This window comes from Delphinapterus leucas, chromosome 18 (genome assembly GCF_059928025.1).
Source record: "Delphinapterus leucas isolate spDelLeu-1000000601 "Yukka" chromosome 18, BTC_Dleu_Yukka2, whole genome shotgun sequence".
Taxonomy (NCBI): domain Eukaryota; kingdom Metazoa; phylum Chordata; class Mammalia; order Artiodactyla; family Monodontidae; genus Delphinapterus; species Delphinapterus leucas.
In genome coordinates this window covers 9,890,018-9,917,048 of record NC_143146.1, presented here as the reverse complement: position 1 = coordinate 9,917,048, position 27,031 = coordinate 9,890,018, and the positions used below count along the sequence as shown (strand labels likewise).

Genomic DNA, 27,031 nt, shown 5'->3' with positions numbered 1-27,031 from the left:
TTCCACTTTATTTTCTGCTATACGCCAGCTGTCTTTTTCTTTTTTCCCTTATTCCCTCTTTTACCTCAGAGCCTTTGCTGTTGTTTCTTGCTGGAAGTGGGCTTTTTCACCTTCTCAATTCTCTTAGCTATTATTTTTACTTGGCTTTCAGTTCTCAGTTTAAGAGCCATTCCCCAGGGACTCTATCTTTGACTACCAGGTCTCAGTTAAATCCCCTTATTATGTGTTTCTGCAGCAGTTTGCACTTCTGATTTTATCACATTGTTTTTTACTCATATAAAACTTTAAGAGGAGGATTATGGCTGAATCAATCTCCTGTTGCATTTCCAGAGTCTAGGATGATACTGGTGAATGGCAAAGTCTCAATTACTGTATGGTGACTGCTGTGATGATCGATTAAAAATTTAAAAATAGGCATTAAAAAGGAAGCTCCTCAAATGGACATTCTACTTCTCAGTATCCTTTGAATGCTGTTTTATTGTCAGTGAAATCACTCTTGGGGTTGTAGTCAAATCCTCAAACTTGGCTGGGTATGTTGTGTGCGGTAGACTAGATGACTCCAGTGCCTCTGTATCACCCTGAGCTGCCCTGAGGTTTTGGTGAGGTCCCAGGACTCTATGCATAAGAAAACCCACTCTGGTCCCATAGTCATAATGACATGGCTATCAGTTTAACACTGTGGGTATGAAATTATTAGGGACACCTAAGGTTTTCATTTATGCATTTGATAATGAATTCTACAAATATTCATTATATAAATAATATGTTCAAATATTGTGCAAAGCATTGAATAAATAACTGGTGAGGAAGATAAGCAAGGTTACTTCTCTCACAAAGCTTAGAATTTTCTGCTTTAGTTCACCTAAGACCCAGGTGTAATTAGAAGATATTCATTCACGCATTGATTGGATGGACATGTATAAAGTAGCTCTGCTCTTGGGGAGGTCAGATTCATGAAACTATTAGAGGTCAATCATAATAGCTGTGTGCTATAAAACATAACTGCTGGGCTACAATAATCTCAAGAAAGAATGTCATTTTCTCATCATACCCACAGTAAAACCTAATTGGAATATTAAATTGATTTGAATTGGCTTTATCTATGAAAGAGATAGGTTAAAATTCATTAATTATAATTTATATGCAGTTAACAAATAATTTTTGCTCTGTTTTAATGGTTTAGGTACATGTCACTGTGGCAGGTGTAAGTGTGATAATTCAGATGGAAATGGACTCGTTTATGGTAAATTTTGTGAGTGTGATGATAGAGAATGCATAGATGATGAAACAGAAGAAATATGTGGAGGTATGTATATTAACTTTGCAGAAGATAATAAAAGTACTTGATTTTTTCACCTATTTCATTGCACTTTTATTTCTATGAATTTCTGTGCTAAGTTTACTCATTTAACTTGAACCTATGTTTATTTGGAATACACTTCATATAGGGAAAGTTAGACTAAGGCATTCAGAGCAAACTAGTACATCTTAAAATTTTTTTATAGATTTTATTCTTTAACCATTATTTATTGAAGTATAGTTAATTTACAATGTTGTGTTAGTTTCAGGTGTACAGCAAAGTGATTCAGATATATATATGTGTGTATATATATACACACATATATATATGTATATTCTTTTTCAGATTCTTTTCCATTATAGTTATTGCAAGATATTAAATATAGTTCCCTGTGCTATACAGTAGGTCCTTGTTGTTTATCTGTTTATACAGTGGTGTGTATCTGTTAATCCCAAACTCCTAATTTATCCCATCCCCTGTGGTAAAACATGTTTGTTTTCTATATCTGTGTATCTATTTCTGTTTTGCAAATAAATTCATTTGTATAATTTTTTTAGATTCCACATATAAATGATATCATATTGATATTTAGAGCAGACTAGTACTTTTTAAATGCAAAATCAGATTGTTCCCCAAGGAGAGCCAGATCAATATGGCGACAGGCCAACTGCATGGTTCTGTAGTGGTCCTAGCTGGACTCTGTCTTCTCTGCTCACCTTAACTGCTTTTATTCTGCTTCTTTTATCCCAGTCTCTCCATTGCATGTTTTAATTGCATTGTCTTTCCCGTTCTGAACCATAAAACTTTGAACAGTCTCATGTCCTATTGGGGACATTGAAGGCCAATAGGATTATTAGCCTAGAATCTATCCCTCCCCACCACACACTCAGATAACTTTTTTCATGATTGTTTCTACAGACCACCATTACCTCAGTCCATTTTTCTGTTGTACCAATTATTGTGTGCTTGCTAATGTTAAGCACTGCAATAAGTACTTCACATTCATTGGGTAACTTACCAGCATTTGGAATAACTTAACCAGGGTTGAATGGAATTTAGACTCCTGTCTGTCTGATGCCAGAGACTGTGCTGTTGACCCCTCACCATAGAGAACTGCCCTGGAGTTTGGAGCTCCGTGAGAAAAGCCTTTCTCACCACCCACAGTGCCCTTCTCTTCTGCTTACCTATATGCAAGCTTGTGCCCAGAGAGAGAGAGTTTCAATCGTGCTGGCACAGGAGAGGAAAGTAAACAGCAGTGAGAATCCCTTCAGTTTAGGTAAATTCTTCTCTGCTGTTATTAAACATTTTAACCTGGTTACCTCTGGCCTCATCTCTCTCTCCGGCAGTAATTGCTTCTTCATTGAAATCTGAAAAGACTCGGTGCATGGAATCCTATCGTGCATACCAGATGGGTGATCAGAGGAGTATTTTCCCTTCAAGGATCAGGAGCAAATGGGGCGAGGGGGAGCCAGAGGGCCATACAGTGTCACTAAGCTGTCCTTTTGTTTACAAAAACAAATTGTGGCTTCAATTCCTGTGGTCATCCAGATGCTCTTATTTTAGGTCAGCTTGGTTTTTTCTCTCTGGTTTCCTTGCTGTACAACCAACCAAGATAAAACCAACAAACACGAACCTTCATTTTTCAAGCCAGTGACCTAAGCTGGATGCTGTTCAGACAATTCTGCTAAAGGGCTCCTTCCAAAATAATTAGAAAAATTAGATAAGTCTACCCACAGATATTATGTGTTTGTCCTGATATCTTATTTCCAATTATTACAGATCAAAAAAGAGGAAGGGAACATGTGTGGAGTCAGTGTTTTCTGATGCACACCACCAAAGCAAAGTCTATTTGCATGTGTAAATATAAACATTGAACTGGAAACAACAGGAAATGTTTAACTCTCAAGCTTTCCACTCATTATTTCCGTTGGTTCGAGGCTAAAGCAATTTCATGGTGCAAAGTCTCTGACCACAGATACTTAGCACTCCAGTAAACAGCCTCTGGGGATGACCTTGACTGGGATTCTAGATTTTTCCATGTGTCATTCACATAAAACCACTCTGTTGAGAGGTGATCCTACAGCCCAATAATGGAGCAATTCAAAAGCAGATTTTCTTACACCATTAGTTTGCACAAAGCAGAGAATGATGCTCCTTGTCTGGAGTGTGTATTGTCCTGAGGCTCATATTTTATCTCAATTATTCAGATATGTCTTATTACAGTATTTTCATTTGAGCTATGAATATATCTGCTTAATTTTCCACATGTATCTGCATACAGTATAGCCTTACATGATTTATCCTAGTAATCCTATTCGCCTCTACCTCAATGATTTTTTAGTAAAACCCCAATTCAATGCTGAATTTTATAAACATACAAAGAATTTGGGTTTGAAGAATGAAGATTTATGATCTGTTAATCTCATGGTAAGCCTTACATAGGTAGCATCTTAAATAAATTTCCTACAATGACAGAGGAATAAATTTCTGAAGATTTCTGAGATTATAGCAGAAATTCTACTTTTTGAAGTTTAAAAAAAAAAAACCTGACTCCTAGGAAAAGTTGTCTTGCTTTCTTCCAGTGTAATCCTCAAGTTCCTAAGGCTTGTGATGTAATACTGGAATGTGATTTATTTTTGTGTGTGTATACATATACAGATATTTTGAAGTTTATAAAAAAAAGTATAGCTTTAATATTTTATTATTGATGAAATCATTTGATAGCCTTTATGTTTGCTTAAGTGAACAAATTAAAATTTGCTGTAGAAATGATCATTGTCTATTAGCTTAAAAAGAGGTTTTCTGTGGATACCCCGATTACAGCTCATTTAGACAGAAAACATGGCATGGTATGCTTGGGTCCCTGTCTCTTTCTCTCTATCTCGCTATAGCACTTTCTCTTCATCTCTCGCTCTCTCTGTCTCTCTCATGTATGCCTGCTGGCAGGAAGTTTCATCTGAGAGACAAGAATGTCATGAGACCAGAATATTCTACTGTATTTCTCCCTTCATATGTGAGTGTCTCAGGCCCTACTGACACTCTTGCCATTGGCCAGATATGCCATAGGGTTTAGAAAGAAAAATAGCCTCACAATTAGTTTCCCATGGCCCTCTGGGATGATGACTGTTGGAGAAGAGAGAGGCAAGAACAAAGACTTTAGCCATAGACTCTGATAAAACATAAATTCCTATAAACCAGAAAGAATAGACTAAAAACCAAAATGGCCCTGGTTTTCATCAGATTTGCTAGAACAAGGACATACATTCATGGTTGGGTGGCATAACTACAAAAAGGGAGGATATAAAAAGTGATTTGGGATAAAAGGTATTGTCATCTTTTGGGAATTTGTAGGATTGCTGGACATGGGTGCAGGAAGCAATGAGGTGACCGTTCATTACAGATTGTTTGGACATAAGTACAAACAAGCAGAGTAACAGTTTACAGCATGGAGGGAGCTGAAATTGTGTGGAGGCATCTGGACACAAAATGATGGGCTGTCCTTACCTAGCATTTGTACCCTCTTGACAGATAGGAGGGGAATTTGATTGTAAGGCCAAGGGTCCGTGGTATTTTCTTTGTAATTAGTAGTTTAAATGACTACTAAACACTGATTTAGCTGAAAACCTCTTTTCCATGTGGTAAGACACAACAGCTTGCAGGACACAGTTGAATGAAAAGATGAAATATTTTCTCTGGTTTAAGAAATAGCCATTAATAATGTGCATCCAAGGAAGTTTGCACCATTGCTTTCTCAATGGTTGATTTCAAATATCAAGAAATGCTCTTAGAGTGAATGCTTATATACGTTTGAGTTTGATGTACACATCTGAGATTGGAACGTAATAGACTTGCACAGTCTTTCATGCCATTTCTTTAAAATTCTGTCATTTTAATCAGCCACTTGGCTAGGACAAGTTAGAGGACGCCTTGACTTGCTTTATGTGTGTAATTATGTAGGTATAGGCACACCTGTGATGTTTTGGGGGCAAACTATATAATATGATTATTTTAAGCAAGGGCTATGGAGCAGGTGGATTATTTCCAAAGGCAAAAATGATCACCAAGAGGTAGAAAGTTAATTCTGCTTTTAAAAGTTGCTTTTTTCCTCACCGTATAAAATTCATTTTGGGTAAAGGCCACGGAAAGTGTTACTGTGGAAACTGTTACTGCCAGGCTGGTTGGCATGGAGATAAATGTGAATTCCAGTGTGACATCACCCCCTGGGAGAGCAAGCGAAGATGCACATCTCCAGATGGCAGAGTCTGCAGTAACAGAGGTGTGTCTTTCATACTCGTTACTATGTAATTGGGAAAAAAACAAACCTCTTTAATTATTAACCCAGCGTTTCTCTATATTTCCTTCCATGTGGAAGTCATCTTTTATAGTGTTTGATGTAAATCAACATTTCCTCTACCAACAAGCTTCTCTTTCTTATTTTTTATTGGGCAGAAAGCAGAAAGATAAGAAAGTTGCTGTCATACTTTCAGCTTCACTGAACAGATAGTTAACACAGGGACTGTAATTTCTTTGGCAGCCTTCCAGAAATGGCATAGTACAGGGAAAAGGCAATTCTTGTAGATATTTCTGTTGAATGTCTCTTGACTAACAGAACCATCTACAGCATGAGCATCTAATTATCCGGAGAGCATTCCAAAAAAAACTCTCATCTTAATTATGAGTAAATTGAAGGCTTGTGTTGCGATACAGAATTGATATGGAGTCATTTAACTTTTATATGCAATAATAAAAATGTGATATTGAACAAAATATAGCCATGTGGAATTGAGAGTGACTTTAAGCAGGAATTTAAAAAATATATTAGTATTGCTAACATAATTTAACGCGAGTTAACTAAGCGTTTGATATCAAATCAAATAGTTTTAAACACTTTTAGGAAAATCCTTGCAAATACTTGTTCTTTTTCCCTTTGTCAGCTGTACTGGTAGATAAAGAGCCATGTTGGACTCTTCTGACTACTTGAAGATATCAGTGAGTGGTCAATTTCCTTCTATACAGTAGTAAAAATCTAGAAAGCTGGAAACTTATTTTTTTTTCATTTCTCTAAATGAATGATACACTTTAATAGGTAATGCTTACATGAAATCCTGGGCACACAACCAACTTTATCTTTTTTACAGGCTGTCATAGAAGAGTGAAATGCGCCAGGTTTCTGTACATAGAGAGAAAGGAAAGCAAAAGGCCTGACCTTGGGACCAAAATTATAAAGAAAAGTCCTCTCTTTAATTTTTACAGAGTAGATCTGATTATATATCCTGCTAATTCACCTGTATTTTCCTTTAATATATAAACTCTGCATGGGCCATGACTGCATGAATTCCCCATTGATGAACATTTAGGTCACTAGTGGTTTTTCAATAACATGAATACCACTATATTTAATATCCCTGTACGTGTACTTTTCCTTTCCTTTAGATATGTTAATTGAAGTGTGCTGTTATGTTATATGTAACACACATTTAAAAAGTATATGTTGTGAAATTGCCACCCAGAAAGTTGGACATTTTGGACATTTCACCAACTCTTGATCCTAACAATCTTTTTTATTTCTGTCAATCGTATGTCTGAAATAATTTCTAACTCACTATTGTTTAAAAGTCCCTCATCCCTTCATCATGGTAGCTTGAGTGGTAAACATTTTTATGTTTATCTATCATCATAACTTCTCTCCACAGAATTTCCGATTGGTGTTCTTTGCCTTTGTCTGTTTTGCTGTAGGCATATTTGTCTTTAGATATGAACTCGTAAGAATTGTTTATATGTTTGTGAAAGTAGCTTTGTCTTTTACATACATATGACCACTTGTTTTAGCTGTTTTTATCTTTTAGTTTGTTTCTGGTGTCTTGCCCCCAACCCAAATTTTAGATTTTTATGTCGTTAAAGCTTTTTCTTTTTTCCTTTAAATAATTTGCTTTGAGACTTTTGAATAAAAATGAATTTATTTCATATTTTATGGTTCTATTTTATATCCTTAAATCTTTAATCTAGCTAGAATTTACTTTGATCTAAGAGGTAAGAAAGGGATTTAACCTTTTTTTTTTTTCCACAGTGATTAACTGGTTACCCTAAAGATGATTACTAAAATTCACACAAAGTTAATATGATTTACAACTAAGCATTTCTCCTATACAAATCTCCCAACGACCAAAGTTATATCTCTCCACCTACACCAATGTCCTCTATAACCTGAGCTCATCTGATCCAGCCAACCTGACTTCTTAGCCTACCTAATATGCACCTTCTGCTCCAATGAGTCAGGTCTACTTAGGATCCCCACGTCCATTCCCACCCTCCTTTGCTTATTCTTGCTTTCTTGACTTTCCTTGAGTTGTTCTACCTTCAGTCCTCCTAGAACATTTCCCGTTCTCTATGCTTATCCAAGCCATCTACCTTAATTACTTCAGCCCACACTGATTTCCCCTTCCCCAAACTCTTACAGTATTTATGTCCTAGTTTACAAAACATTAGTACTTTAGGTGCTTGTTTGTTTTTCATTAGCGTTTTTTTGGTCAAATAAATTGTAAGCTTCTTGAGAGCAAGGATTACATCTTACGTTAATTGTGTTGGTATTATCTTTGAGTCAAACCAGCACGGTGCTTATTTCACATCCTGCGATCGCACATAAGTATAGACATAGATAATAACTTTTGTTTATTAAAGAATCTCTACTGTTAACTTTAGATGGTGTTTTCCTCTATAGAATATTTTTCCTGAATACGTGTATTTTCCAAATATAAAGCAACAACAGAAAAAAAAAGAGCAATGTGTAAGATGCTTTCTCTCATGATTTTTCTTCACTAGACCCATTTAAAATTATTTTTACCCTCTAGGGATTTGTGTGTGTGGTGAATGTTCTTGCCATGATGTTGACCCGACTGGAGACTGGGGGGATATTCATGGGGACACCTGTGAGTGTGATGAAAGGGACTGCAAGGCTGTCTATGACAGATATTCTGACGACTTCTGTTCTGGTAAGTGCTCGCCGAACTCCTGTTTTTAAATAAGAAAATAGTCATTTCCCCATTTTCAAGATTTATTCTTGAAATAAACCTTCTTTTATGGCTTCTCACAGAAACCATAAAAGAATGGAATGCGCCTTCTAAAGAATTCGGTATCCATAGGACTCCTAATAGCAATGTGAAAAACTTAGAGGAATCACACATTGGGCAAAGATTTGAGATGAAAATGCACCCACTCTCTGAAAATTAGCCTAATTCCTCACCAAGAAGAACTATTACCTCCAAGTATTGAATACTCAACCGTGAGAATACAAAGCTAGCAGACCTGACCGTGAACAGGAGAGGTACCATTATGGCAGCCATATCAATATAGTACAAGACTTAGGACAGTATAGTTCTCATGGGTAGTTTAATGCATTGCTTCTTTGGTATGATTTATATACTAAAATTGTTCTGCAATGCAGCCTACAATTGAATATCAATTAGTGGTTTCAAAAATTCTATTCCAGGGCTTCCCTGGTGGCGCAGTGGTTGAGAGTCTGCCTGCCGATGCAGGGGACACGGGTTCGTGCCCTGGTCTGGGAAGATCCCACATGCCGCGGAGCAGCTAGGCCCGTGAGCCATGGCCACTGAGCCTGTGCATCCGGAGCCTGTGCTCCACAATGGGAGAGGCCACAGCAGTGAGAGGCCAGCGTACCGCAAAAAAAAAAAAAAAAAAAAATTCTATTCCGGGCTTCCCTGGTGGCGCAGTGGTTGAGAGTCTGCCTGCCGATGCAGGGGACACAGGTTCGTGCCCCGGTCCGGGAAGATCCCACATGCTGCGGAGCGGCTAGGCCCGTGAGCCATGGCCACTGAGCCTGCGCGTCTGGAGCCTGTGCTCCGCAACGGGAGAGGCCACAACAGTGAGAGGCCTGTGTACCGCAAAAAAAAACACCAAAAACCAATTCTATTCCATGAATTTTTATGGAACAGATACTATTTTCCAGGCTCTCGATACTATTTGCCAGTGGCCTCTGGGCCACTGGTACCAGCAGTGAAGGAGACAAACATCCTTGACATATGGAGTTTGTAATCTAAATGCAAAGGAAAAAAAAAAAAATATCCTGCCAGAATTTCTAATAGTGCAAAGGGGAAAAAAAAAAATGGGCAGTCAGATTTATCTGAAAAAGTGTCATTTAGCAAAAATAGAGTTACTCATTTTCAGTCTGGTTATATTGGACAATCGAGAAGACAGAGACATGGGCATATACACGTCTTTATGCTTGACTGCTTGGTTGGTACAGGGATATAGAGAGGAAGCGCCGCTTGTCTCCAGAAAGTTTGCCAGCAAAGGGGGAGAAAAGAGCTGCCCTATTTAATTATGATTATGCAACTGCAAAGACTTCTCTGTCCTGGCTGAGGAGAGCCTGCTGCTAAAGCTTCCCACTGCAGAAGAATTTCCCTCTTCTGATGATCCCTTGTGCTTGGGAGAATTTCCTAAAACATTTTCTAAACATTTTGTCCTTTGGCAGGACACACCCAAAGAAATTGAAGTATACCATGTAGCTCATGGGGGCCACATTCTCAAAAAGACACTTCACAAGGCAGCAGCTTTCATTTGTGGTTCCATCCCAGGGCTCTGTGCAGTTGTTGGTGGCACTGTCTTTACTGTCCCACCCCAGGAATGGGGTCAGTCCAATGCCAAAGGCAAGGACCAAAGACTATGCCCTTTCCAGGTTTTTCTGTTATTCATTCTGGGTAAGTGTTCTTTATTATCCTCATTATCAACACCATGGGATTAAAACAGCTAACAACTATTCAGTGACTTCTGTATGCCAGACAATCTGTAAAGCACTTCCCAGATTTGCATTTATTCTTCATAAAAGACTATGACATAGGGAACATATTTATTCTCATTTTACAATTGGGGAAACTGAGGTTCAGGGAATTCCATAACCTGCTGAAGGCTCCACCACTAACAGCTAAAATCAAAATGTTAACAAGGTCTCTGAATCTGAAGAAATCTAAAGGTTCTTTCTTTAGTGAATGAATCTTTGTTTAAACTTAAACTTCAATTTAATATAACATTGATTGAGTGCTAATTATGCTATAGGCACTGTGTGAGATATTAGGGGATTAAAATATAAAAAAGCCTAGGCTCTGACCTTAAGAAATTTATTGTTTAGCAAAGAAAACTGCCACATAAACATGCATTTCAATATACTGTCGTGTGGGAGATTGGCATATTCATGCATATGTTTACTTATACTGGGGACGTAGCAATGAACACAACAGATAAAAGTCCTCTCCTTGGGTAGTTTACATCCTGGTGGGCTTGGAGAGACAAAAAACAAACAAAATGTATAGTAGGTCAGTGCTATATATTTTCATGGCCATTGTGCTATAGACTAAAATGAGCAGAGAAAGGGGTTGAGAATCTCGGGGCATGGGCTTGTTTGACATTTTAATTAGGAGGTGAGGCTCTTCACAGAGGTGGTGATGTATGACATGCATCGCGTGATGCTTTTGGATCACTGTGCACGTACAGTTCTGCCCTAAAGGGTAGGCTTATGGGTCAAGAGGGATGCGACGGGCATCTCAGGCAGAGGGGAAAGAGGCATAAGATCTGTGCAGGGGCCTAGAATCAATTTGGTTATTACCAGAATGTACAAGTAACGAAGGGTAAAGCTAGCAAGAAATAAGGACTGAAGGACTCTGTTCTAAAGGCAATGCTAGGGATGGTTTTAGGCAGTGGAGTGCTGTAGTCACCAGGTTTCTAGTCTGGTTGTCTGGGTAAATGTTGGTGCCATTTACTGAAATGGAGAATATAGAAGAACATTGTCAAATTCGTTTCTAGACATATCAGGCATAGAGGACCAATGGCAAACCAAAGCCGATCATTTTTTTCAGCCTGTTGAATACGTGACTCTGAAGGATCAGGGCTGAACATGAGAATTTACAGAGTCATAAACACTGAGTTGTCAGTAGAAAACTATACCGGGGCTCAGGGAACACCATTTAAGGTTGTCATTTTTAAGGTTGTATGATAAAACATGAATTCACATAAATTAAAATAGGAAAATAAAGAGATAATCAGACTACATATAAAAATCTTAACTTTGTGATTTTCTGATAGGATGCTTTTTTTTTTAAACATAGGGAACATCTTTCTTGTTAAACCCATGATCCTGAATTTGGAATGGGGTTGGAAAATTCAAATTACACTACTGAATTATCACTACATCATAGTGATAATTCAGGGTCATGTGAGCTAGTCCATCTCACCGTGAGGAGTGGGGCCGTGGGGTGAAGATGGGCATTGACACTTGGATCCTTTCATAAGCTCACAATTCCTGATGCACGTTATTTAGGCTTAGAGTTACTACATAGGTGGGGCAGGTGGAAGCCATTGAGGAGGTCTCCTTGGAATCTGAAATTTTCCACTTCATCTAATCCATCCCTCCTTCCTGCTCCCTATTTTCTTCTTTCTCACATTTTCCATTCTTCCCTATGCTAGAACATTATAGAGAAAGTTAAGTGATCAGGCAGTTATGGTTGTGTGGTTGGTAGAGTTTCTCATGGGAAGAGTTTAGGAGAGAATTTGTACATGGTCTCTATGCCCTGGGTATAGACAGGTAGGGGTGGGAAGAGGTGATGGGGTAATAGGCTGTGATCTGAGCAATAAAACATCAGGCTGTGATTATGATTTTTTTATTTATTTGTTGAAGTGAATTAAATGTGGACAGTTCTCCACAGCCTGTCTCCCAGATTTAAAATGAGAAATTTAGGAAAGAAGAAACACATTGACAGAGATCCTGCTCTATTAGATACCCATCAAGTTCGTTCACACACCTCATTCCATTTTATGTTCGCCCTAACTCAGAGAAGGAGACGTGATTATACACATTTTTTTTTCTTAGCCACATTTTAACAGAAGAGGAAATGTTCAAAGAAATTAAGCAACTTGACAAAGTTCACACTGCCCTTAAGCGTCATCTGAAAACACATTACATGAGCCTGAGTACTCATGTAATTTAATCTCCGAGTGATGCAAATAAAATTCTTCAATTTTACTTTATTTTGGTAAGGAAGAGCTGTCCTCTGGATGCTCAAAATTCTTATAAAACTAAGCTTCTCTGAACATCATTCTGATCTGGGGCAGGCATCAACCTCTGGAGTATTTCTTCATTCCCACTATATCTGTAGAATTCCATATATGATGCTTAGTGAATTATTAGCCTTCACAGTTTTCCTAATTGCCTGTTGAATTTGCACCACAGGAAGGGAGCCATGCAGTTGATTACTGAATGTGTTAATACCTTAGTGATATAAGACGGAAGTACGCCAAGTACATGGCTATTGTCTAGTGATTTATGCCGGGCTGGAGTGTGATAAGGCTCAGATGAAACGCAGCTTTATTTTTAGCTCCCATTCTTGCCCTCCTGAGAGTGTTGAGCTTATTTAAGTCCAAGGGAAATCTCCCATTGGATTATCGTTATCTTGTTTAATTGACCTTCTTATTTTATTCATTCATTCCCACTGTATGCGTTCACCTATTCAAAAACGCACTTAAATGTAAATATTTTGTGCCTAAGGCATCATGGGTATAGGGGGTGGGATACAAATTTTGAAACATGTTCCCTGCTTCCAAATAAATCAGTTGTATTCATTCTTCGTTTCACTCCTAAATGTTGTTCACTGACACATGAATTCATCCACACACAAACATGACTCATATACCCACAAAAATACACGCACACACATGGCTCAAAGATGATACTGTTGACAACTTTTGAGTGTGACTAAAATGGCAGAGGCATGACCAGCCATCCTGAAGTGTACCAACTGCTCTATTACTTCGATTCTATGAGCTGCTCCCCTGAATTGACTTTCTGATTAGGAAGTAACTTCTTTATTCCTGAGGGCTGTTTATCACTCTGGTCTATTTCCCTAAATCCCTTAATAGGAAAAATATGCTGCAGTGTGACTTTCCACTTTTTCAGCTTGTTCCTGCCTATCAACATGATGAAAATACAAAGTTAGTCCTGGTTTCGAGTTCCTTTGGTTTGGAAAGTGGAATCATTTGATAGAACCATATTACGTGGGGAAGTTTGTCTTTATGGATTACCAAAGCATTAAGGAAAGAAACTGAAGGAAATGATTATGTATATCCAGTTTGCATTGTCTTGAAAGGGAAAATAATATATCAAATGGATTTTTTAAAAAAATCAAGTACTAGTTAGATCTAACTTATCCCCCCCCCCAACTTTTTTCTCTTGATGGTCTTCATATTACCTTGTAGGAAGCTACTTGTAAATATCAGATTCCAGTTCATGAGCATTTTTTGATCATTTTTAAGGCAAGAAATATCCTCTATGGAAGAAGAGTGTTCTGGAATGGATAGAACTACATTTGTCCTGCATTGATGTTTCTGAGGCTAGATAGCTTAACGCAAAAGAGCTCAATGATTACAAAGAAAAAAATAAGTTTTGGTGTCAGCACGCTCTCCTATAATGTCCTGAGAGCCTTTAAAGCTCAGCATGGCCGTGATGCCACTTGATGTGTCTCTTGCTGCCAAATTCCTGCCCTTGTGATGCAGTTCAGGCTGTGATCCCATTTACATACCAAAACTAAACACCATGTTCTTTCATTGTCATGGATGTGTGTGTGTGTGTTCAAACAATGCTCATAGGCCTTTTGAAAGCAGTTCTCTAATGTATGTTCTGCATATTTGCTATCAGGGATAAACAATAACATTCTGTACCTTTCATCTCTATTTTGTCGATCCTCTGCCTACAGAGTTTAAAGGAATCCTTGTTAGAATCAAGGAAATTAACTTCTGCAGGCCAAATATATGTGTATATATACACACCTAGATTTGACAAACTAGCACTGAAGCATGACATTTCAGATCAGTGTGGTAAAATTCACTTCTTCTAGTTCTCTCATTTTCAAGATAAACTGAGATAAAGGCCAGAAAGATGAACTAGTGACACATGTACTTATTTATTTAATTTTTAACATCTTTATTGGCGTATAATTGCTTTACCATGATATGTTCGTTTCTGCTTTATAACAAAGTGAATCAGCTAAACATATACATGTTCCCATATCTCTTCCCTCTTGCATCTCCCTCCCACCCTCCCTATCCCACCCCTCTAGGTGGTCACAAAGCACCGAGCTGATCTCCCTGTGCTATGCGGCTGCTTCCCACTAGCTATCTATTTTACATTTGGTAGTGTATATGTGTCCATGCCACTCTCTCACTTCGTCCCAGCTTACCCTTCCCCCTCCCCGTGTCCTCAAGTCCATTCTCTACATCTGTGTCTTTATTCCTGTCCTGCCCCTAGGTTCTTCATAACCTTTTTTTTTTTTAGATTCCATATATATGTGTTAACATACGGTATTTTTTTTTCTCATTCTGACTTACTTCACCTCTGTATGACAGACTCTAGGTCCATCCACCTTAGTGGCACATTTAGATGGAAGACACAGGCCTCCTAATTTCTTCACTTACGCTTTTTTTCCCTACTTGTTTAGGAAAGACCTTGATATAGTATGTTATGGCAGTCTAAAGGATTTTCATGCTAAATAGATTTTATCATTTCTAAACTCTATTTTATAAATCAAAACCAAGCATTTTCATCTTCATTTTATCGCTATAAAATGATTCCTTCTCTCTCTCTCTTTGGCATAACTTTTGTGCTGGAATTGAGAAACTTGTCACCTCAGAAAAGCAGTTGCAGTTTCAATTTGTGATTTCCTGCCTTTTCTGAAAGGCTAAATACCTGCTTCAGAATCTGGTATCAATACATTGCATTTCTAACTGATTTTCCTAACTCCACTGATAAAATACCATGAAGGATTTTATAGAAAAAGTACAGTTTCATTTAAAGTGGTATCCATAACATATTTTTGACAACGTGTGACTTTGAGTTATTAAAAGATGTAGAACATATTTAATTTTTGTTACTGTGAAAGTAAAGTTATGTTTATGTTTTAACTTGTCAAATTAATCTCTGATCAACATTTAGATTAGGCAGTACCACTGTCGATACTATTTTTCATCATGCTAGACTAGTTATTTAAACCTTTTCTCTGTTACTTTTACATTTGCTTCTTCTGTGATCTTCATTGGGGCCTTTGATTTAGGTATTCCTACTTTCCCAAAACAATGACACCTTCAAAAAAACTCTATATGCCACTATTTCATCATTTAACCTGGTTGCCATATATTCACTGACTCTCAGGAATTTCATTACGGATGGTTTACTTTAAGTCATCCATATTGCCATAACCCTTCTTTCCTCAGCTTGAACTTGTTCAGTGGATGTTGGTTTCTAATGGCAAAGTGTAGAAGACACATCAGTGGATGATTTGAGGAGCAGTGGCCGTCCTGAACTAGGCGATGTTCTCCCACTTTGATACTTTCCTATTTAAAGGCCAAACCTTTTATCCCAAGCCAAACACAGCAATGACACGATCTCATCAGTTCTTTCCAGTGTGTACACAATTGACTGCAGCTGTTTTTTTTTTTTTTTTCGGTACGCGGGCCTCTCACTGTTGTGGCCTCTCCCGCTGCGGAGCACAGGCTCCGGACGCGCAGGCTCAGCGGCCATGGCTCACGGGCCCAGCCGCTCCGCGGCATGTGGGATCCTCCCGGGCCGGGGCACGAACCCGTGTTCCCTGCATCGGCAGGCGGACTCTCAACCACTGCGCCACCAGGGAAGCCCCTGCAGCTGTTTTTGAGAGCATCTTTTGATCAAATGAAGCAGGGGCTGGGGTACAAGCCTGAGGCAGAAGCACGGAAGCTTAGGGATCATCACACACATGGTAAAAGTGAGGACACACTTTATATCGTCTTCCCAAATTTATTTGGAGTTGGTGATGCCTGGAGGTGACGCGGACACTTATAGGAGTAATCCTTGAGAATGTTTGTGATGCTGCATTAAATGCACAGGGAGTAGAGGTGAAGACCTTACAGGCCACATTTACCCCTGGGGTTTGTAGTAGTGCACAGAAATAGCAAAGGGATAGAAAAGTGAAGCTGCATAACATTAGCGTGGAAAAGCACAGAGATTAAAGACTGAGTGAGGAAGATAGAATAAAAAGAAAACAGAGGGAATGTGAGGGCAGAAAGCGGAAAGACTTGTAGAGATTTCTTCTAGCTAGTGCATCTGTACATTTTGCAAAATTTGTTGCATCCACAATTAATCTGACTTCTTTAGATATTAACTGGACCAGATTTTAATTCTAAAAATCTCTGTTGATAGCTTTTGACCATGTTCACGGATTTGTTTTATGCCACCACAGTTTTTTTTTTTTTTTAACAATGGTGTGTTAGTTTCTGCTTTATAACAAAGTGAATCAGTTATACATATACATATGTTCCGATATCTCTTCCCTCTTGTGTCTCCCTGCCTCCCACCCTCCCTATCCCACTCCTCCAGGCGGTCACAGAGCACCGAGCTGATCTCCCTGTGCTACGCGGCTGCTTCCCACTAGCTATCTACCTTACGTTTGGTAGTGTATATATGTCCATGCCTCTCTCTTACTTTGTCACAGCTTACCCTTCCCCCTCCCCATATCCTCAAGTCCATTCTCTAGTAGGTCTAGTAGGACACAGTCTTTATTCCTGTCTTACCCCTAGGTTCTTCATGACAGTTTTTTTTTTCTTAAGTTTCATATATATGTGTTAGCATACAGTATTTGTCTCTCTCTTTCTGACTTACTTCACTCTGTATGACAGACTCTAGGTCTATCCACCTCATTACAAATAGCTCAATTTTGTTTCTTTTTATGGCTGAGTAATATTCCATTGTATATATGTGCCACATCTTCTTTATCCATTCATACGATGATGGACACTTAGGTTGTTTCCATCTCCGGGCTATTGTAAATAGAGCTGCAATGAACATTTTGGTACATGACTCTTTTTGAATTATGGTTTTCTCAGGGTATATGCCCAGTAGTGGGATTGCTGGGTCATATGGTAGTTCTCTTTGTAGTTTTTTAAGGAACCTCCATACTGTTCTCCACAGTGGCTGTATCAATTTACATTCCCACCAACAGTGAAAGAAGGTTCCCTTTCCTCCACACCCTCTCCAGCATTTATTGTTTCTAGATTTTTTGATGATGGCCATTCTGACTGGTGTGAGATGATATATCATTGTAGTTTTGATATGCATTTCTCTAATGATTCATGATGTTGAGCATTCTTTCATGTGTTTATTGGCAGTCTGCATATCTTCTTTGGAGAAATGTCTATTTAGGTCTTCTGCCCATTTTTGGATTGCGTTGTTTGTTTTCTTTGTTATTGAGCTGCATGAGCTGCTTGTAAATTTTGGAGATAAATCCTTTGTCGGTTGCTTCATTTGCAAATATTTTCTCCTATTCTGAGGGCTATCTTTTCGTCTGGTTTATGGTTTCCTTTGCTGTGCAAAAGCTTTGAAGTTTCATTAGGTCAAATTTGTTTATTTTTGTTTTTATTTCCATTTCTCTAGGAGGTGGGTCAAAAAGTATCTTGCTGTGATTTATGTCATAGAGTGTCTGCCTATGTTTTCCTCTAAGAGTTTGATAGTTTCTGGCCTTACATTTAGGTCTTTAATCCATTTTGAGCTTATTTTTGTGTATGGTGTTAGGGAGTGATCTAATCTCATACTTTTACATGTACCTGCCCAGTTTTCCCAGCACCACTTATTGAAGAGGCTGTCCTTTCTCCACTGTACATTCCTGCCTCCTTTATCAAAGATAAGGTGACCATATGTGCGTGGGTTTATCTCTGGGCTTTCTATCCTGTTCCATTGATCTATCTTTCTGTTTCTGTGCCAGTACCATACTGTCTTGATTACTGTAGCTTTGTAGTATAGTCTGAAGTCAGGGAGCCTGATTCCTCCAGCTCCGTTTTTCATTCTCCAGATTGCTTTGGCTATTCGGGGTCTTTTGTGTTTCCATACAAATTGTGAAATTTTTTGTTCTAGTTCTGTGAAAAATGCCAGTGGTAGTTTGATAGGGATTCCATTGAATCTGTAGATTGCTTTGGGTAGTAGAGTCATTTTCACAATGTTGATTCTTCCAATCCAAGAACATGGTATTTCTCTCCATCTATTTGTATCATCTTTAATTTCTTTCATCAGTGTCTTATAATTTTCTGCATACAGGTCTTTTGTCTCCTTAGGTAGGTTTATTCCTAGATATTTTATTCTTTTTGTTGCAGTGGTAAATGGGAGTGTTTTCTTGATTTCACTTTCAGATTTTTCATCCTTAGTGTATAGGAATGCCAGAGATTTCTGTGCATTAATTTTGTATCCTGCTACTTCACCAAATTCATTGATTAGCTCTAGTAGTTTTCTGGTAGCATCTTTAGGATTCTCTATGTATAGTATCATGTCATCTGCAAACAGTGACAGCTTTACTTCTTCTTTTCCGATTTGGATTCCTTTTATTTCCTTTTCTTCTCTGATTGCTGTGGCTAAAACTTCCAAAACTATGTTGAATAAGAGTGGTGAGAGTGGGCAACCTTGTCTTGTTCCTGATCTTAGTGGAAGTGCTTTCAGTTTTTCACCATTGAGGATAATGTTGGCTGTGGGTTTGTCATATATGGCCTTTATTATGGTGAGGAAAGTTCCCTCTATGCCTACTTTCTGCAGGGTTTTTATCGTAAATGGGTGTTGAATTTTGTTGAAAGCTTTTTCTGCATCTATTGAGATGATCATATGGTTTTTCTCCTTCAATTTGTTAGTATGGTGTATCACGTTGATTGATTTGCGTATATTGAAGAATCCTTGCATTCCTGGAATAAACCCCACATGATCATGGTGTATGATCCGTTTAATGTGCTGTTGGATTCTGTTTGCTAGTATTTTGTTGAGGATTTTTGTATCCATGTTCATCAGTGATATTGGCCTGTAGTTTTCTTTCTTTGTGACATCCTTGTCTGGTTTTGGTATCAGGGTGATGGTGGCCTCGTAGAATGAGTTTGGGAGTGTTCCTCCCTCTGCTATATTTTGGAAGAGTTTGAGAAGGATAGGTGTTAGCGCTTCTGTAAATGTTTGACAGAATTGGCCTGTGAAGCCATCTGGTCCTGGGCTTTTGTTTGTTGGAAGATTTTTAATCACAGTTTCAATTTCAGTGCTTGTGATTGGTCTGTTCATATTTTCTATTTCTTCCTGATTCAGTCTTGGCAGGTTGTGCATTTCTAAGAATTTGTCCATTTCTTCCAGGTTGTCCATTTTATTGGCATAGAGTTGCTTGTAGTAATCTCTCATGATCTTTTGTATTTCTGAAGTATCAGTTGTTACTTCTCCTCTTTCATTTCTAATTCTATTGATTTGAGTCTTCTCCCTTTTTTTCTTGATGAGTCTGGCTAATGGTTTATCAATTTTGTTTGTCTTCTCAAAGAACCAGCTTTTAGTTTTATTGATCTTTGCTATTGTTTCCTTCATTTCTTTTTCATTTATTTCTGATCTGATCTTTATGATTTCTTTCCTTCTGCTAACTTTGGGGTTTTTTTTGTTCTTTTTTCTCTAATTGCTTTAGGTGCAAGGTTAGGTTGTTTATTCGAGATGATTCCTGTTTCTTAAGGTAGGATTGTATTGCTATAAATTTCCCTCTTAGAACTGCTTTTGCTGCATCCCATAGATTTTTGGGTCATCGTGTCTCCATTGTCGTTTGTTTCTAGGTATTTTTTAATTTCCTCTTTGATTTCTTCAGTGATCACTTCCTTATTAAGTAGTGTATTGTTTAGCCTCCATGTGTTTGTATTTTTTACAGATCTTTTTCTGTAATTGTTATCAGTCTCATAGCATTGTGGTCGGAAAAGATACTTGGTACAATTTCAGTTTTCTTTAATTTACCAAGGCTTGATTTGTGACCCATGATATGATCTATCCTGGAGAATGTTCCATGAGCACTTGAGAAAAATGTGTTTTCTGTTGTTTTTGGATGGAATGTCCTATAAATATCAATTTAGTCCATCTTGTTTAATGTATCATTTAAAGCTTGTGTTTCCGTATTTATTTTCATTTTGGATGATCTGTCCATTGGTGAAAGTGTGGTGTTAAAATTCCCTACTATGAATGTGTTACTGTCGATATCCGTTTTTATGGCTGTTAGTATTTGCCTTATGTATTGAGGTGCTCCTATGTTGGGTGCATAAATATTTACAATTGTTCTATCTTCTTCTTGGATCGATCCCTTGATCATTATGTAGTGTCCTTCTTTGTCTCTTGTAATAGTCTTTATTTTAAAGTCTATTTTGTCTGATATGAGAATTGCTACTCCAGCTTTCTTTTGGTTTCCATTTGCATGAAATATCTTTTTCCATCCCCTTACTTTCAGTCTGTATGTGTCTCTAGGTCTGAAGTGGGTCTCTTGTAGACAGCAAATATATGGGTCTTGTTTTTGTATCCATTCAGCCAATCTGTGTCTTTTGGTGGTAGCATTTAGTCCATTTACATTTAAGGTAATTATCGATATGTATGTTCCTATTCCCATTTTCTTAATTGTTTTGGGTTCGTTATTGTAGGTCTTTTCCTTCTCTTGTGTTTCTTGCCTAGAGAAGTTCCTTTAGCAGTTGTTGTAGAGCTGGTTTGGTGGTGCTGAACTCTCTCAGCTTTTGCTTGTCTGTAAAGGTTTTCATTTCTCCATCAAATCTGAATGAGATCCTTGCTGGGTAGAGTAATCTTGGTTGCAGGTTCTTCTCCTTCATCAGTTTAAATATGTCCTGCCAGTCCCTTCTGGCTTGCAGAGTTTCTGCTGAAAGATCAGCTGTTAACCTTATGGGGATTCCCTTGTGTGTTATTCGTTGTTTTTTCCTTGTTGCTTTTAATATGTTTTCTTTGTATTTAATTTTTGACAGTTTGATTAATATGTGTCTTGGCGTATTTCTCCTTGGATTTATCCTGTATGGGACTCTCTGTGCTTCCTGGACTTGATTAACTACTTCCTTTCCCATATTAGGGAAATTTTCAACTATAATCTCTTCAAATATTTTCCCAGTCCCTTTCTTTTTCTCTTCTTCTTCTGGAACCCCTATAATTCGAATGTTGGTGCATTGAATGTTGTCCCAGAGGTCTCTGAGACTGTCCTCAGTTCTTTTCATTCTTTTTTCTTTATTCTGCTCTGCAGTAGGTATTTCCACTATTTTATCTTCCAGGTCACTTATCCGTTCTTCTGCCTCAGTTATTCTGCTATTGATCCCATCTAGAGTATTTTTCATTTCATTTATTGTGTTGTTCATCATTGTTTGTTTCATCTTTAGTTCTTCTAGGTCCTTGTAAAATGTTTCTTGCATTTTGTCTATTCTATTTCCAAGATTTTGGATCATCTTTACTATCATTATTCTGAATTCTTTTTCAGGTAGACTGCCTCTTCATTTGTTAGGTCTGGTGGGTTTTTATCTTGCTCCTTCATCTGCTGTGTGTTTTTCTGTCTTCTCATTTTGCTTATCTTACTGTGTTTGGGGTCTCCTTTTTACAGGCTGCAGGTTCGTAGTTCCCGTTGTTTTTGGTGTCTGTCCGCAGTGGCTAAGGGTGGTTCAGTGGGTTGTGTAGGCTTCCTGGTGGAGGGGACTAGTGCTTGTGTTCTGGTGGATGAGGCTGGATCTTGTCTTTCTGGTGGGCAGGTCCACGTCTGGTGGTGTGTTTTGGGGTGTCTGTGGACTTATTATGATTTTAGGCAGCCTCTCTGCTAATGGGTGGGGTTGTGTTCCTGTCTTGTTAGTTGTTTGGCATAGGGTGTCCAGCACGGTAGCTTGCTGGTCGTTGAGTGAAGCTGGGTGCTGGTGTTGAGATGGAGATCTCTGGGAGATTTTCGGCGTTTGATATTATGTGGAGCTGGGAGGTCCTCTAGTGGACCAGTGTCCTGAAGTTGGCTCTCCCACCTCAGAGGCACAGCAGTGACTCCTGGCTGCAGCACCAAGAGCCTTTCATCCACACGGCTGAGAATAAAAGGGAGAAAAAGTAGAAAGAAAGAATTAGTAGAAGTAGAAAGAAAGAAAGAAGGGAGGGAGGGAGGGAGAGAGGAAGGAAGGAAGGAATGAGGGAAGGAAGGAAAAAGGAAAGAAGATAAAGTAAAATAAAATAAGATAAAATATAATAAAGTTATTAAAATAAAAAAATAATTATTAAGAGAAAAAAAACGGACGGATAGAAGCCTAGGACAAATGGTGGAAGCAAAGCTATACAGACAAAATCTCACACAGAAGCATACACACACAGTCACAAAAAGAGGAAAAGGGGAAAAAATCATAAATCTTGGTCTCAAAGTCCACCTCCTCAATTTGGGAATGATTCGTTGTCTATTCAGGTATTCCAGAGATGCAGGTACATCAAGTTGATTGTGGAGCTTTAATCCGCTGCTTCTGAGGCTGCTGGGAGAGATTTCCCTTTTTCTTCTTTGTTCGCACAGCTCCCGGGGCTCAGCTTTGTATTTGGCCCCGCCTCTGCATGTAGGTCACCTGAGGGCGTCTGTTTTTTACTCAGACAGGACGGGGTAAAGGAGCCGCTGACTCGGGGAGGGAGGGGCACGGAGTGCGGGGCGGGCCTGCGGCGGCAGAGGCCGGCGTGACGTTGCGCCGGCGTGACGTTGCACCAGCCTGAGGCGCGCCGTGCGTTCTCCCGGGGAAGTTTTTCTTGGATCATTGGAACCTGGCAGTTGCGGGCTGCAGAGGCTCCCCGGAAGGGGGGTGTGGACAGTGACCTGTGCTCGCACACAGGCTTCTTGGTGGCGGCAGCAGCAGCCTTAGCGTCTCATGCCTGTCTCTGGGGTCCGCGCTGTTAGCTGCGGCTCGCGCCCGTCTCTGGAGCTCCTTTAAGCAGCGTTCTTAATCCCTTCCAGGTACGTGCGGGATTTCTTGCCTTTTGGGACGTCTGAGGTCTTCTGCCAGCGTTCAGTAGGTGCTCTGCCGGAGTTGCTCCATGTGTAGATGGATTTCTGGTGTATCTGTGGGGAGGAAGGCGATCTCAGCGTCCTACTCCTCCGCCATCTTCCCGGAAACCCTCCACAGTTTTTTTTAATGTTGAGATGTGAATTAATCTCAGATAGAAGGTAATGGCTGCTCTTCGGCCAACTACAGAAGTTGAGGACGTTCTCCCTTCAGTCCCCGTCTCCCTCCTCACAGGTTCCTACTTTATTCCATGTGCCAAGGTATCAGGACCTTCCCTGCTTGTGAATTCCAGGCACCTGCAGCAGCACGTGGCATCCTCTTGGGTAGTCACAGATTTCCTGGCATCCTCACCTACTGGATGTTTTGTTCTAACTTTCACAGCTATTTTAAAGTTTCAAGAGTAAAGCTTTTTTCCCGTTTCAGTCTGTTTTTCACTTTTATTGTTGAAGTGTCAATGTGTTTTCCACAAATGGCAGCATGTTTTGTACTTTGTCCAGCATCCTCATGGCAGATCTAACTGCCCTTGAAATGAAACCTCTTGTCTCCCAAGAATTTCAAAACCACTGGCTCCCATAAAACAGCAGAATTGATTGTACTTTAAACGTTAAAGATTTTGTTTTAAAAACTGTTATTTATCTATGCATTTGCAACATACTTCTGTTTGCAAATTTTGCTCTAAATTATTGGGTTAGCTAGTGAGAGGCCCACGCACCGCGGTGAAGAGTGGCCCCCGCTCACCGTAACTGGAGAAAGCCCTCGCACAGAAACGAAGACCCAACTCAGCCAAAAACAAACAAACAAATAAATAAATTATTGGGTTAGCCAAAAAGTTCATTTGGGTTTTTCTGTAAGATGTTAAGGGAAAACCCAAATGAACTTTTTGGCCAACCCAATACGCGAGGATTGGGAAGATGGGTAGGAACTTCTTAAGTCAAGATAAATGGCAAGAAGCCATGGAACCCAACAATCTCTGCGATATAATTGCTATTAAGTCAAACTATTGTAATAAAAATTCTTATATTTGAAGGTCCAAATGATCATAGTCATGTAATATGTATTTATTAGCAATCAAAAGTTTTTTCCTTTAAGATGATGAGCTCTAAGGCAAAGTATTAGTATTAACAGCAATTTGTTGTATAGACTTTGTTACATAGTAGGTGCTCAATAAATGTGCATTGAATTGAATTTAGTGTTAAATGAGAGATGTGGACTCTGTGATCCTTAATAGCTCATCCTACTTTGACCTATGGTTTTATGATTTGTTCCGTGAAGAACCAGGTTTATAGATAGTGAAAAGCTTCCTGATAGGTGAATTGTCCAATACTTCAAACTCAAAAGATGGACATCTGACCACAGACCTCATGGAATACTGATAAAACAGACCAGCCTTCCCTGAAGACTGGTCCATACCAGTTTCCATATTGTGTGATATATATTAATATCAGATGCCAAGTACAGAATAGCAGCGATTGTTATTCATTAGCATTATATTTGATTTACTTAAAGAAAGTGTAATTCCACTTCCTTTAAAATTCTTCATACATTTTTGGAGAAATTATAGAAATCTACTTTACATTGTATCTGTAATAATGAGTATCTGAATGGTTATTAGGAGTTAGGAAAAGCTCAGCTAAATTATCGTGCTTTCCTTTCCTTTCTATTCCTACTTGGTTGTATATGTGGGCTCAAGTGAATAAAAATAAAAACTGCTCACTTCTATGTAGCATTTTAAGATATATTATGTACTTCCTGATAAATATGGATAGATAATCTGATTTAAAATGAAGAACTAAACCTCAACGAGGTTGTCATTTGAGCAGCCCTACTCTGTAGGGAACAGGGTCAGGATTTGAACCTACTTATTTGATTGATATCTTATGCTATACCATATCAGTACTTGTCACAGTTCTTTACAGGCTCTGTGCCCATGTAAATTTAATATCTTTCCTGACCTCTTTTGTGTATAGGAAATTAGTCTCCAAGGGTTGCGAACTCCACACAGGTTACTGATTTTAAGCTAAGGGTCTATAGGCTAAGCATGTAGTGTGTAGTAAAAAGATAATGAAAATAAAGTGTGAGGGACTCTAGAAACTAAGACCCTGTTTCAAAAACAAATTGTTTTCCATTTCCTATGGCTCTCCTCCACGTGAATTAATTGCCCAATTCATCAAATCCTGCTTTTTAGCAGACTAAATTAGCAGACTAATTCAATCTCATGCACTTGGATTTTGAAAGATTCAAGTTGATAACCCTATGAACCTGTTTATCTGATCTGGAGTTGTTGTTTTTCTTTCCCCGTGATCAATCAATATACCTAGATCAGGTATTTAAGAACATTGAGAAAAATGGGCTTTTGCCTTAATGTTTTATATTGTGCTTAATTGAGATCGTGACTCATTTGTGACATTCACTGTTGAAATGAAAGTTAATTCTGGCTTTGGTATATTTTTCTCATATACATGTGCATATATATATATATATGTATGGCTCATAAATACAATAACATATATATATTATTACTCCCATTGTGAAGGTCATGGGCAGTGTAACTGTGGAAGATGTGACTGCAAAGTAGGCTGGTATGGGAAAAAGTGCGAGCACCCACGTTCCTGCCCGCTGTCAGCTGAGGAGAGCATCAAGAAATGCCAGGGAAGCTCTGCTCTGCCTTGCTCTGGAAGGGGTAAGTGAGGGTCTCAGGCCTTGTGACCCATCGCCTCCTGTGAGTCAAATGAATTTAGTTCACGTGTATCTTATTTAAAAGGTAGCTGAGATTCCTGAATGAGGAAAGATTAGTCTTTTCAGAACTAATAATGACTCCAATATCCATGAGTGAAAGTACATGGAGAAATATAATCTCATTCTTTCTCCCTCTCTGTTACACACACACACACCACCACCACCACCACCACCACCACCACCACCACCACCACCACCACCACCACCACCACCACCACCACCACCCCCCACCCCCCCGCCATCAGTCTACTTTAGCTCTAAGGTCTGTTCAATTTCTATTCAGTTCAATGCTACATTAAAAAAGGAAAAAACAGTTTGGATATTTGCTCAGAGCTTTCTCAATAAGATCATCTAATTGTCCACTGACATTTCTGAAACTTAATAACAGCCTACTGAGTTATACTATTGGCTTTTGAAAATGTATTGTATAGACAGATAGCTCGGAATAAGCTTTTCTTGTCTTAGACGGCATGTAGCCTCAGGTGTGCTCTTGCCATCAGATCAGTACAAATTGGAGGAGAAGGAAGAATTCATCTAGGGGAAAGCTGGTTTCATTCTTTTTGATTTATCAAAATAAGAAATACAATTTCACCTCTCACATTAAAATGGCAAAGTTAATGTGAAATTTGCTTTCAGAGGTACTGGTAATTGAAGTTATTACAAATTTTATTCATGAAAGAGGAAAAGGAGAAAGATTTCCTTTATCTGAATGTTAGATCAGAAATTTAATTTTATGTTGAAGGGAAACTTTTTTTTGAAAAGTGAATTTTTTAATTGAGATATAATTCAAATGTCATAAAATTCCCTCATTTAAAGTATACAACTTAGTGGGGTTTTTTTAGTATATTCACAGAATACCCAACCATCACCACTGCCTCATTCCTAAACATTTTCGTCATCACAGAAAGAAACTCTGTACCCTTCCTGGGCACTCCCCACTATCCTCTCCACTTAGCCCCTAGAAACCATTAATCTACTTCCTGTCTCTGTGGATTTGCCTAATCTGGGTATTTCACATATAAATATGAAATATGTGTTCTTTTTCTCCTGTTTCTTTTTTCACTTAGCTTAATGTTTTCAATGTTGTATCATGTGTCAGTACTTCATTCACTTTATGGCTGAGTAATATTCATCTGTATGGATATAGCACAT

At 38.6% G+C, this 27,031-nt stretch overlaps 1 protein-coding gene across 1 annotated transcript in view; it reads left to right on the top strand.

Moving 5' to 3' along the window:
- ITGBL1 (integrin subunit beta like 1) overlaps window positions 1-27,031 on the top strand; it is a 218,651-nt gene that overhangs the window by 103,820 nt on the left and 87,800 nt on the right. The window contains exons 4-7 of the mRNA XM_022576826.3: window positions 1,184-1,306; window positions 5,436-5,576; window positions 8,149-8,289; window positions 25,677-25,823. Of these exons, the coding sequence (XP_022432534.3) occupies window positions 1,184-1,306; window positions 5,436-5,576; window positions 8,149-8,289; window positions 25,677-25,823 (552 nt within the window). The remainder of the gene's footprint in view (window positions 1-1,183; window positions 1,307-5,435; window positions 5,577-8,148; window positions 8,290-25,676; window positions 25,824-27,031) is intronic.